Raw genomic sequence first — 13684 nt, forward strand, 5'->3', positions numbered from 1 at the left:
CCAGGCTGGTCTCAAACTCAGAGATCTGCCTGCCTCTGCCTCCTGAGTGCTGGGATTAAAGGCGTGCGCCACCACCGCCTGGCTAAATTCATTCATTCTTTTTGTGTGAATGTGGATTGAGGATCAAACCTCTGCCCCCATCCCTAATTCAAAAGCTTTGACTGATTGAAACTGATTGAATCACTGTGACGTGTGTGTGGGTCAGAGGATGACTTTGGGCCGTCGATTCTCTCCTTCTACCTTGCTGAGTTGAGGATCTTGTCTTCTCCTGTTTACTGCATCCTCCAGGCTAGCTGGTCAGCAATTTTAGGCTATTCTCCTGTCTCTGCCTCCCATCTCCATGGTAGGACAGCTGGAATTACAGGTGTGAGCCACTACATCTGGCTTTTGATGAGGGTTCAGGGCAAACTCAGACTGTCAGACTTGCATGGCAAGCACTTTTCCCGGTGGTGCCATCTCTGCAGTTCCTGTTTTGTTCTTTGAGATCGATGTGTCCCAGTCTGGTAACCTCCTGCCTCAGCAACCTAACCCCACAGGCCATGAGTGCCTGACACCACAGCTGGCCCAAACATAATTTTTAATGGAGATGTGACTGCTGCAGCCAACTGTGGTCAAGCCCAACACCTAGACAGTACTGACAAATTGCAGACAAATGAACAGGGCACTGGGGAACACATCTTTAATCCCAGGACTCAGGGGACAGAGGCAGGAAGGAGACTCTCTGTGAGGTGGAGGCTAGTAGGTCTACACAGCGAGTTCCAGGCCAGTTAGGACTACACAGTGAGACCAGGCTTCTAAAACAAAACAACTTTGCGGAGACTAGGAAATCTACACTCCCGGTCAACAGTCGGAATGTGTGAGCTCGTCACACACAGGCTGAGAGCAGGAGAAAGGGCTGAGCTGCTCAGAGTAGCTGTGGCTCTCGCAGATGACCCTACCACCTGTATGGCAGCTCACAAATGTCTGTAAGTGCAGTTTCAAGAGATCTGATGCTCTCTTCTGACCCCCATGAGCACCAGAAATGCACACAGTAAACACACATGCATACATACATACATACAGTCATACATTCACACAGTAAACACACATACATACCTACATACATACATATAGTCATACATTCACACAGTAAACACACATACATACATACATTCAGTCATACATTTACACAGTAAACACACATACATACATACAATCATACATTCACACAGTAAACACACATACATGCATACATACATACATATAGTCATACATTCACACAGTAAACACACATACATACATACATACATACATTCAGTCATACATTTACACAGTAAACACACATACATACATATAGTCATACATTCACACAGTAAACACACATACATACATATAGTCATACATTCACACAGTAAACACACATACATACCTACATACATACATATAGTCATACATTCACACAGTAAACACACATACCTACATATAGTCATACATTCACACAGTAAACACACATACATACATATAGTCATACATTCACACAGTAAACACACATACATACATATAGTCATACATTCACACAGTAAACACACATACATACCTACATACATACATATAGTCACACATTCACACAGTAAACACACATACCTACATATAGTCATACTTTCACACAGTAAACACACATACATACCTACATACATACATATAGTCATACATTCACACAGTAAACACACATACATACCTACATACATACATATAGTCACACAATTCACACAGTAAACACACACATACCTACATACATATAGTCACACATTCACACAGTAAACACACATACATACCTACATACATATAGTCATACATTCACACAGTAAACACACACACATACCTACAGACATACATACAGTCATACATTCACACAGTAAACACACATACATACCTACATACATACATATAGTCATACATTCACACAGGCAGGCAAAACATTCAGACACATACAATTTTTAAAAACTAATTCAATTATCAATTATTACGTACTGCTGTCACACACAGGCTGTTTGGTTAAGGTTTAGAAAAAAGCATTTTTTTTTTCTCCTCCCATTCCCCAAGACAGGGTTTCTCTGTGTAGCCGTGGCTGTCCTGGCTTCAAACTCAGAGATCTTCTTGCCACTGCCTCCAGAGGTGGAGAGAGGAATCATTTCCAGGCCATTATGAAGCTACAGCTTGAAAAAACTGGTGGCCTCCTCCGGCAAGGAACTGTTGGACAGACTCCAGTGTGGGAAGGTCTGGCTCTCCAAAGATCAGCCAGTCTTTGTCAGGACTGCGGGCCTCATGAGCAATACGGACAAGGGGAATCATCCTGTTTTCTTTATAGGATCTTAGCTACTGAATCCATTGTGTCTGATGTACCCAGTGCCTTGTTTGGTTCTGTGGGCATTCTCAACATGAGATTGTGACTACATAACCCAAATAAGTCAGCATTTGGGAAACATACCTACAGTTGCACTAATGCATAGCTTTAATAGACCATCGTGGACTCTGGAAGTCCTGCCTGCCCTAGACTCCACAATTCTCAAAGAGCCCTCAAGGGAAATGTGAGGAGGCCCATGCTAGAACGCCATACATTCCTGGGAAAAGATGCTGTTATCAAAAAGACACGAGGACTGTGGGTCACTAATAGGGAAACCAAGATGAGCACAGTGAACAATGGAGGATGTTGCATATGCTACATGGAGCCTTGACAACTTGGACCAATGACATTGTCTTGTAAGTGACCACATCTGAACACTGGCCACATTGCTTAGAAATACAGGCTCCAAGGCTATCCCAGCATCCTTTGCTGGTTTGCTGGCCAAAATGCCACAGAAGCTTTACTTGAGCTCCATAACACCTTACCCACAAGTTGGTGACATGGTCCCAAGTTACCATGGCCCTATCCCCCACCCTGTCCCAAGACATGCTCAAGTCCTAACTTCCTAAGTCTGCGAACACTTCATTGAGAAATAGTCTCTGTAAAAGTCATCCAGGTGAGATACAGTCACATGGTCTTGAGTGGACCCTGAATGCAATGGCCAGCATCTTTATAAGAAAGGGGAAAAGAGCCAGGCGGTGGTGGTGTATGCCTTAATCCTAGTACTTGGGAGGCAGAGGCAGGCAGATCTCTGTGAGTTTGAAACCAGCCTGGTCTATAGAATGAGTTCCAGGACAGCCAGGACTAAGAGAAAAACCATCTCGAACAACTAACAAAAAGAAAAAAGAAAAGAAAGAGAAAGAAAGAAAGAAAGAAAGAAAGAAGAGAGGGAGATTCAGAGATGCAGGGTAAAGGCCACGTGGAGACAGGCTGGGCTTGGAGTGATGCAGCCAGTAAACCAAGAACATACCGGAGGCCAGCAAGCAGCAAGCATCATTAGCACCTTTGAGGGAGCGCGGCTCCAACCATACAGTGAAATTGGAACTTGTAGCCTCTAGGACTGAGAGAAGTTTCTGTTCTTTTCAGTCATTGGCTCGTGGTCATGTGCTATGGTGCCCTAGAAAGAGCATCCTACCGCATCTCCTCACCTCAGATCAGCTCGCACTGCAGCCGGGGAGCCCTGGGCAGGTTGGTACACTCCAGAGCCTGAAGCTTTAACAGCTACTCTGTGTTACAGCACCACCGTGTCCACCCACGAGGCTGTGCAGTGGGCACGAGATCTAACACGGGCTCCGAAACAAAGCAAGCTTCGTGGTGAAAACCATCACATTGTTTCCCATCAGCACGAGAGGGGGAAAGGCTATGAATCTGTGCTTTTGGTTTGTGAGTAGTAGATAATTATCAGTGTAATAGTGAAACATCCTTTATGACGTTAGAAATGCCTGCTGCCATCCGAGGAGATTACAGGAACAGCGAAGTGCTTTACTGCATGCCTGTGTGTAGACATGAGGCGGACCAGGTAACTGTCCCGAAGACAGTATGAGAAGTGGGAAATGTGAGGTGGCTCATGATGAGCATTTTGGGGTACAAAGTAACTATTTTAACACAAAATCTACTTGCTGCTCAATCTTTTTTTCCTTGCAAAAATCAATGGAAAATATCACTGAAGACTGGTTCACCTAGTGGAATGGAGTCCACGTTAACTAGGGGGGGTTCCACGAATCTTGCTCCCACCACATCCACCTGGAGCCCTTCCAGACACTTGAACTGCTGTTCTCTGCAGTAACACTTGCTATGTGGCAGGGACTGTAGATTTGTTGTTTTTTTATTGGTGGGATGCCCACTCCATGTTGGAGCACTGCTTCAACGCGGGTCTCAAATGCAGGCCTCCACTTATGTAGCACCTCCTCTGGGAAGCCTACTGGGATTAAATCTGGTTTGGGGTTGCACGTGGCACAGGGATGGGATGAGTTGCATTCGAAGCCATGAGGGCTGTGGTACCAACCCGCTGCAGAACCTATATCCAGCTCCCACTTTCCTCAGCCACTTCCTTAGGAACACGCTAGCGTTTTCTATTGCCTGCAAATCAAGTTCAGGTTTCCTGGCTTTTTGCTTTCCCACTCCCTCCTGTCTTTGGGCTCCTCGCTTCTCTTTCCAATCCTCCGCTTTGGTCAGAACATCATCTTGTGGCTCCTTAGCTTTATGCTCCTCCGATCGGCACAGGCCTTTGCTTCTGACTCAAGCTTCCCGACTGGAAACCCAAGACTGTCCTCCACACCATGCACCAAGGAGACAGCACAAAACTGTTTTCAGGAACTGGGGGTCATTGTGGTTGTGTTCTAGAGCTCCAGCAGCGGAGTGGCACGCTCTAACTTCTCTTTTTGTACAAACTCTTGCTAATACACGACCTCCTGTGAAATCTTTTGTGTCAGCTTCCCAGCAATCCAGACAAAGTAAATGCCAGCAATCCAGGTTGAAGAAAATCATTGCATTTACTGTGGTGTGTGTGTGTGTTAGCCTATGTACCAGTGTGCTTATGGAAATCAGAGGACAGCATGTGAGGCCCAGGGTCAAATCAGGCTTGGTAGCAGTGCCTTTCCCTGACAGCCCTAGCAGTACAATTTTTAAATTGCACAGTGAAAACAACAGCTCATGCATGACAGAATAGGAGGCAAAACATAAAATGGCTAACTCCTGCCAGTGCTCACATTACCCTGTCGTGGGTGGGTAAAACAGGTAGGAATAAAGATCGTTCCATCAGCAAGAATAACTGGTGTTATTTGCTGAAAAGGACACCGTTTTGAATATGAAGGGGATCTCCACATGCTCATCTAACAGGAAACACAAGCTTCTCTCAAATTTCCCATCAAAACATGGTCTCCTAGCAACACCCACTGAAAGGTAAAGCTTCTGAGATTTCGATTTTACTATCTGTTATGCATTCTTTGTGACTCAACCTTCAAGGGTATAAAATGTCAAAGTTGAGATTAAATTTCCACTAACCGAAATGCAATTTATTAAAGGAATTTGTACAATGGCTGAAACAACACGAAGGTTTTCACTCGGCCACTAGAGAACTATTAAAGTTCTAGCCAGAATATTTGAAAATTCAACTAGTAAAAGATTAAATTAAAAGCTTAAAGTGAAGTTATATTAATGAGCAATTTTGGGTACAAAGTAACTATTTTAACACAAAATCTACTTGCTGCTCAATCTTTTTTTCCTTGCAAAAATCAATGGACAATATCACTGAAGACTGGTTCACCTAGTGCAAAAAGCAGTAGGTTCTCAGCCTGCACAATGCCTTCAGTTCAATGCCAACGTGAAAGGAAAACATGTTAAGAGTTCACCTAAAACCTACAGAAGCCAAGTCGATACGGGAAACATGGCCGCTTTAGCTATCTATACAAGCAGTAGTAACACAGATCCAAGCCCGCCCTGTATCTGATAGTCACGGTAGTTCACAAATGCTATGATTAGAAGTCACAATTAATTCAAAACCACCTGGTGAGTCTCAGAAGGCAGAGATAGGCCTGGGCTACATAGTGAGCTCCAGTTCAGCCAAAGCTACAAAGTGACTCTCTCAAAAACAAACATCACCTGAAGTCGCTGGGAATGGAGCTCAGTTGGTAGAGAGCTTGCCTAGCACACACGAAGGTTCAGTCCTCAGTGCCACACAAAATAGGCACGGTGGTACACGTTTATAATCCCAGCTCTCTGGAGGTTGGGGCAGGAGGATCGGAAATTCAGTCATTCTCAGCTACACCGTGAGTTCAAGGCCGGGCTGGGATACAAATGATCCTGTCTCCATAAACTAAAAAAAAAAAAGGGGGGGGGTTGCTGAAGACATGGTTCAGCAGCTAAGAGCAGGCTGTTCTTCCAGAGGACCTCAGTTCAACTCCCAGCCCCCACATGGCAACCAACTGTCTGTACCTCCACTTCCACAGGATCCAACATCCTCACACAAACATATATGCAGGCAAAACACCAATGCACATAAAATCATTTAAAAATAATAATCAGTTGGGCAGTGGTGGTGCACGCCTTTAATCCTAGCACTCGGAAGGCAAAGGCAGAAGCAGGCAGAACTCTGTGAGTTTGAGGCCAGCCTGGTCTACATAGCTAGTTCCAGGACAACTAGGGTTGTTGCACAAAGAAACCCTGTCTCAAAAAACAAAAACGACAAAAAAAATATAATAATAAAAGAAAGAAATCACCTGGTGAAAACCACAGCTTCTCAAAAGGAAATTCTTGTATATTATCTTTGGGAATGTAAATTATTATAGCCACTATGGAAAACAGTAGAGATATTTGAGTTGGGGAAAACTTTGAGGATAGTACTATTATGATCCAGCAATCTAACAACTTTCAATTGGTATGCTGAAAGGCTGTATGTGGTCCTAGTTCACTGCCATATTAGTTACAACAGCTCAGACATAGAATAGATCTATTGGCTAACAATATAACATACTGAGAAAATATGTCATAAATACACAACAGGCCAATTCTGTTTATCCTTTAGGAACGAAACTGTCACTTGTAACAGCATGGATGAACTGGGAAGACATTAATACTGAGTGATATAAGCCAGGCTCAGAAAGATAAATTCTATGTGATCTCATTTTTATGGGAGGAAAGTCTATAAAAGTAGAATTCGAGAATGAAATGATTGTCAGATGAATGTGGCTTGAATAACAATGGCCTCCATAGGCCAATAAGAAGCGACATTCTTAGGAAATGTGGCCTTGGTGGAGGAGTATGACACTGGGGGCGGGCTTTAAGGTCTCAGATGAAGTGTGGCCCTCTCTCTTCCTGCTGCCTGCTGATTCAGATGTAGAACTCTCAGTTCCTTCTCCAGCACGTCTCCCTCCATGCCGCCATGCTTCCCATCACGGTAATGATGAACTAAACCTCAACTGTTAGCCAGCCCCAATTAAATGCCTTCCTTTATAAGAGTTGCTGTGGTAACAGTAACAGAACACTAAGACAAGGGATAAAGGAGATTTGGGTCAAAGGCTGTATGTTTTTTACTAGATGAAAAAAAGAAATGTCTGAGAAGAACTGCAGAGAGTGCAAGCTACAGCTAATAATAATGGAACAGATTTCAAAATCCCCGAGAGCAGACTCTGGCCAGAAGAAAAAAAAGTGAGCTGATGCTTGTAAATAAATTTACTCATCCCAGATATGAATACATAACACACACTACACCTCCATAAGCACATAACATTACTGCCAGATGTGTAGGGAAAATAAAACAGCTTCCCAAAATTTGCAACAAAGGACATTTTGCCCTGAAACGCTTGTGTATAAATTTTTAGCATCTCAATATTCCAGAGCTATTAAATCAAGTCTCAGCTGTCAGTAGGTGAATTCTGTTTCCAGCTCTTCTCTTGCTCATTCTTCCAGACCACGCTTTAGAATCATCTGTGTGAGCAACACTTACAGCTGTCTCTCCAGGATGGCTCTGTTTCTTCATCTCGGGTGTATGTGCATACACAATTGTGTGCAGGTACGTGGAGGCGAGAGGTCAGTCAGGTGTCTTCCTCAATCACTCTCCTCCATCACAGTTTTTGAGACAAGGTTTCTCATTAGCCCTGGAGCTTCACCTGCTCCTGCCTCTCCAGCGCTGGGACAGAAGCACGCACTGTCAGCCTGGTTATGTGGTCCTGAGGATCGGAACTCAGTCCTATGCTTGTGAAGCAAGCACAGGGCAAGCTGAGCCATCTTCCTAGCCAGGAAGCCAACTTCTTAAATAACTAAGCCTCTTCTATTGGTGGTCAAGACTATGTACAGCAATGAAGCAACAAAGGCCCATCAACAGATCAACTGCCCCTATCCATTACAACTATGTAATAATAAAAATGAATCAACTCTTAAGAAAAGTCACAAAAGTAAACATATATTGTGTCATTTTTATAAAATTTCAAACCATATGAAATTAACAGCAAGGTAAACACAACTCAGAATGATAAAATCTGGAGGAAGAAAGGACATGAAACTTCCATAGCAAGCGACCCTCTTACACTGCGGTCGGGTATACAATTTACTATGTTTTATGTATTATATACAACTCTATGGACTTCTATGGTATGAAATGCTTCATTTAAAAAAGGCTGAAAATATGAAAGATGTTAAATATGAACAATAACATGTATGCACAACAATAAAATTTGTATAAAAAGTATACACAGAAAATGTCCACTCTCTTCCAGTGCCCCACACCCTCAGTATTAACCTGGAGGGATGCACCATCAACATGGAGGCAGGCAGAGTTAGCTGTGCCAGCAGGAACTCTGAGCGTCTGCGAGAGCTCCAAACCAGGCAGGAGCAGACCTCCTAGCCACTCGCTTCCTCTTCTTCCCCTCTCATCTGTACTTAGATCTTTCTTTGTCTTTGGATTTTTTTGGACTTCTGCTTCGGTCTCTCTTTCTACTCCTTTCCCTTTCATAAGGATCTGTCTGGTACTTGGGTTTGTGGCTGTTACTATAGTGACCATCCCTTTCTCGAGATCGGCTACGACTGCGGTTCTGACGTCGGTCTCTCTTTTCACTTTTCTGTTTCTCCCAACAGCTTTCTTCATCTTCATAATGGCCAAAGCCCATTTCCCTGTAGATATCCTGTCAAAGAAATGCGGTTTTAAAGTTGGTCAGTAAAATGATCATCTATGAACACTATCAATTCATAAAGCCACGAAGCCATTAGCAAGTCATTGCAACAATTCAAATCCATTTTTTAAAATTCACTTTATTTTTATTTTCTGTGCGTAGGTGTTTTGTCTGTCTGGATGTCTGTGTACGAGTGTTGGATCTCCTGGAACTAGAGTTACAGTCACAGTCATCTGTAAGCACCATGTGGTACTGGAAATTGAACCAGCATTCTCTGGAAGAGCAGCCAATGCTCTTCACTGCTGAGTCATCACTCCAGCTTTCAAATTCATTTTCATTTTTTTCATAGGCAGGTTCATGCTATGTGGCCCACGCTGGTACTGAATTCACACTTCTTTAGTCCCAGCTTCTCTCAGCCACCTGCCCTCACGGCTTCAGTGTGTACTACTCCTAATACTAGAATCTCAAAACTATATAAACACAAATAATTCAGAAAAGTTAACCTTTTTTTTTTTTTAAGAACAATCTTAAAAAAAAAAGTTTTTTACATCTATTTCAGTTGAGCTGAGGGATCAGATCTAAACATAAGGAACTGACGCAGCCCAGCAAACTCTGAACAGGCCTTGTTTTAATGGTATCAGAGGCACAAACGCAGGCCTTCACACATGCCAGGTAAATGTTGCACGGTATCCCCAGTCCTAGAGCAACACTCAATGCTCTCATCACACACAATCCTATTCCACTTTCTCACTCTCCACTTCCCCAAAATGTGGTCCCATCACTGAGCTGCAGTGAAACGACTGAAGTTCCCCTAACAATTCTACAAGATGTCACTCAAATAACACAGCTAAGCCAGTCAAGCTAAAATGAAAGGAAAATAGACACTACAAATGTTGGTGTGGACAACACCAAAGCCCCCAAGAGGCTGGCCTTGAACTCACTCTGTAATCCAGGTAAGCCTTGGACTCCTGATCTCCTTGTCCCAGCCTCCTAAGGAGCTGGAATTACAGGCCTATGTTATGTTACCACACTTGCCTCATTTTTTTTTTAATTACTGGGCACACATTCTATTAGTCCCCTACCGCTGGTTAATTTTAAAGTGTTCTCTAATGTCATCTCTTTATGTCTTCAAATACATTTTACATGTTCAAACTAGGCTGGTACATGATGTGTTAAAACTCTTACTGAAGGGGGCTGGAAAAATGGCTTAAGGGAACTTATTTGTCTTCCAGAGGACCTGAGTTCATTTCTCAGCACCCATAAGACAGCTCACAACTGTCTGTAACTCTGACTGGACAACCATGGCAAAACATCAATGCACATAATAATAAATAACTTAAAAAACAAAAAATATTTGTTTAAAAAAAAAAAACCTCTTACTTAATATGTCAGACATGATGGCACATGCCTTTAACCCCAGCCCTGTGAGGAGGCAGAGACACGTGGATCTCTATATGAGTTTGAGGCCAGCCTAGTATACATGGCTCCAGGCCAGTCAAAACTACATAGTGAGATCTCCTGTCTTTCCAAAAAGAAAATATCTTACTTTCCTATCCTTAAAAGTGAATTAAGAAACAATCTATTGGGCTGTAGAGATGACTCAGAGGTTGGGAGTACTGGCTGCTCTTCCAGAGGTCCTAAGTTCAATTCCCAGCAATCATATGGTGGCTCACACCCATCTGTAATTCGATCTGGTTCCCTCTTCTGGCATGTAGACAGAACACTGTATAAATAATAAATAAATAAATTTAAAAAAAAGAAAGAAATGACTAAGAGACCAATTTGGGCTGGAGAGACAGCAGTTAAGAGCACCTGTTTTTAAAAAAAAAAAAAGAAAGAATCTATTGTTGTAAAGACAGCAAAAATGGGTCTGCCTGGGCTGGAGGCACAGGGGAGATATATTCAAGCGCTTACTGAGCAAGCCATAGCCCTGAGTTCAGTCTCCAGTTCACACCCCCAAAAGATGGATATTTGGAGAACTGAGAACCACTTTGACTACCCAACAGGCAAGCTGCAGCTAAATACTACTCAGTTTCCTGTAACCCAGTAAAACCCAAACTTCAACAACACAAAGCCACTTATGGAATTAAGGTATAAGGTGAAAATTAAGCAGATGAGTTTCTGAACTGAACAGTTTGCAGAAACAAGTGAGAGCACCCTTAGGAAACTGGACTCTGTCAGCCAACAACAGCACACAGCAACATCTGCTACACCTACAACCTAACCTACTGAAGTTCCTGTGAGTAATTATGTCTCCCAGACTACAATAGAAAATACCAATGTTGAGCTTTCTTACAAAGAAAAGAAATTAATATAGGTATATTGTCAAATCAAAATATAAAACCCCCAAAACTTACTTTAATGTACTTAATGGGGAAAAGGTTAGAAAATGATAATTCAGAATCTAACCCTTTGATAGTTACAAACACATTTAATTATTTTTAAACTTAAAGGGCTTGTGTGCGTGTCAGAGGACAGCTCCCAGCAGTTGGTTCTTTCTTTCCACATGCTAGGCTGGAGTAGGATGGTCCCACACCGGTCCTCGAGCTTCTGGGAGACTTTCCTGTTTCTGCTTTCCATGTCAACACAGGAGTGCAGGGAGGATAAATGTGTGGCACCAGAGCAAGCGATTTTTTTTCCTCCTTCTTTCTTTTTAAAGGAGTTCCAGGAACTGAACTCAGGTCATTAGATTTGCATGGCAAATGCTTTTTACTTGTTGAGCCATCTCCTCAGCCCTTAAAATTCTTTTAAAGCTGCTAACAGCACTTCTTCCTTTTTACCGCATGCCAAAAGAAAAAGATTGCCACTATAAAGTTTTAAGTAAACAGAAAGCTGACTAGGGAGATAGCTCAGTCATAAAGCACCTGCATACAAGTGCCTGGTTCAGATCCAATCTCCCATGTGAAAACTTAGACAAGATGACATGTGCCTGTAACCCTAGCACTGTTGGAATTGTGACCAACAGAGCCCTGGAGCTTCCTGGTCAGAGAGTTTAGACAATCTCTGAGCTCTGAGTTCAGGAAGAGATGCTGTCTCAAAGAAAATAATATGAAGAACAGAGAAAGACACTTAACTTGAACCTCTGCCCCCCCCACACACCACAGATATATACTTGCACACAAATATAAGCACAAAAACATAAACACAAAATTTAAAATAGCTCCCCCCAAAGTAGGATAAAAAGATTCCTAAAACAGAGGAGACGATGGCCTTAAAAATAATCAGTCTTCTCATTTCTTTAAAACTCTGATTATCTCAAATGTTTATCTTGGGCCTGGATTCACTGAAGATATCTAAATACAGGTTTGAACACCTGTAGCTAAAAGCGATAAGGGCTTCAAAGGTTTTCATAGAAAACATGTTAAACATTCATAGGAATGTACTACAATGGTTATTTTAAAAGACTGGGGTGATCTAGACTAAGCAGAAATTAAGAGAAAGAGGTACACTATGGAGATGACTGAGTGGGAATGGCCTGTAAGTCCAGCACTGTGTGGAAGGATTGCTTGAATTTGTTGGCTGCCAGTCTAGCTGCAGGTCTGGTAAGAAGCCCTGACATAAAGGAATAAGCTGGAAAGTGATAAAGCAGGAAACCTTGATGTGGGATTCCCCTCTATATGCTGTGATTACCACTAGGAAATAAAGGAACTGCTTTGAGCCTATAGCAGAGCTATAAGGAAACAGAGCTAGCGGGAAAAACTATACAGAATTCTGGGAGAAAGGAGGAGGAGTTAAAAGCAGCGATTTAATTAATATGGTTTCTGTGTTCTGATTATTTCAGTTCTGGGCGGACAGGACAAACAAGCGACCTCCTTACTACAAAATCTGACATCCTCCGTTAGTCTCCAGAGCACATACCCTAACATGCATACATGTACTAACATGCACACACACAGACAAACAATAATTTTTAAGGGGGAGTAGATTCTCTGATTAGATGGCATGGATACTGGACTATGGGCCAATTCTACTAGAATAACAAGAGAATTAACAAAAGAAGACTGAGAATATGTTCCTGGTTAAAAAAAAGCCAGCAGTAGACTACTTAGGAATGTAAATCTGATCTAAACTATCGCTCCACTGCTTACTATAACTACAGGTCAGTAACAAGCTTCTTCCTTTACAGTTTCTTCATTGTGAAATGGGGATAAAAGAGCTTTCCTCACATTTTAAGAACAAAAAAATGAGTTTATGTTGGGCAGTGGTTGCACACACCTTTAATCCCAGCAGAGACAGGTGATCTCTGTGAGTTCAAGGTCAGCCTGGTCTACAGAGTGAGTTCCAGGATAGGCTCCAAAAGCTACAGAGAAACCTTGTCTCGGGGGGTGGGGAGGGGAAGAGGAGAGAGGAAAAAAAATGACTTTATTGCTTTTATCTTTATTTATGCATGTAAGGAACATTTGAAAAAATGGACAGATATAGTTTAAAATCTACAGCAGGAGCCGGGTGGTGCTGTGCACATTTAATCCTAGCAGTTGGGAGGTGGAGGCAGGCAGATCTCTGAGTTCAAGGACAGTCTGGTCTATAGAGTGAGTTTCAGGACAGCTGTCTATACATAGAAACCCTGTCTTGAAAAACCAAAAATAAAATAAAATCTGTAACAGGATATGAGTGATGACAAAATTTAAAAAGTTAACAGGCTATAAAAAGGAGAGAGATTATGCTTCTGTTAGATGACACTGAGGGGTAGGAATGT

At 42.4% G+C, this 13684-nt stretch overlaps 1 protein-coding gene across 1 annotated transcript in view; it reads right to left on the reverse strand.

The window, feature by feature from the left end:
• Window positions 1–7537: 7537 nt before the first annotated feature.
• Window positions 7538–13684, reverse strand: part of Ppil4 (peptidylprolyl isomerase like 4) — a 31678-nt gene continuing 25531 nt past the window's right edge. The window contains exon 13 of the mRNA XM_041680428.1: window positions 7538–9000. Coding sequence (XP_041536362.1) covers window positions 8749–9000 — 252 coding nt within the window. The 3' untranslated portion in view covers window positions 7538–8748. The remainder of the gene's footprint in view (window positions 9001–13684) is intronic.

The sequence above is a fragment of the Microtus oregoni genome, unplaced genomic scaffold (genome assembly GCF_018167655.1).
Source record: "Microtus oregoni isolate MIOR12 unplaced genomic scaffold, Mior012 000033F_ref0000390, whole genome shotgun sequence".
In the NCBI taxonomy this organism is placed as follows: Eukaryota; Metazoa; Chordata; class Mammalia; order Rodentia; family Cricetidae; genus Microtus; species Microtus oregoni.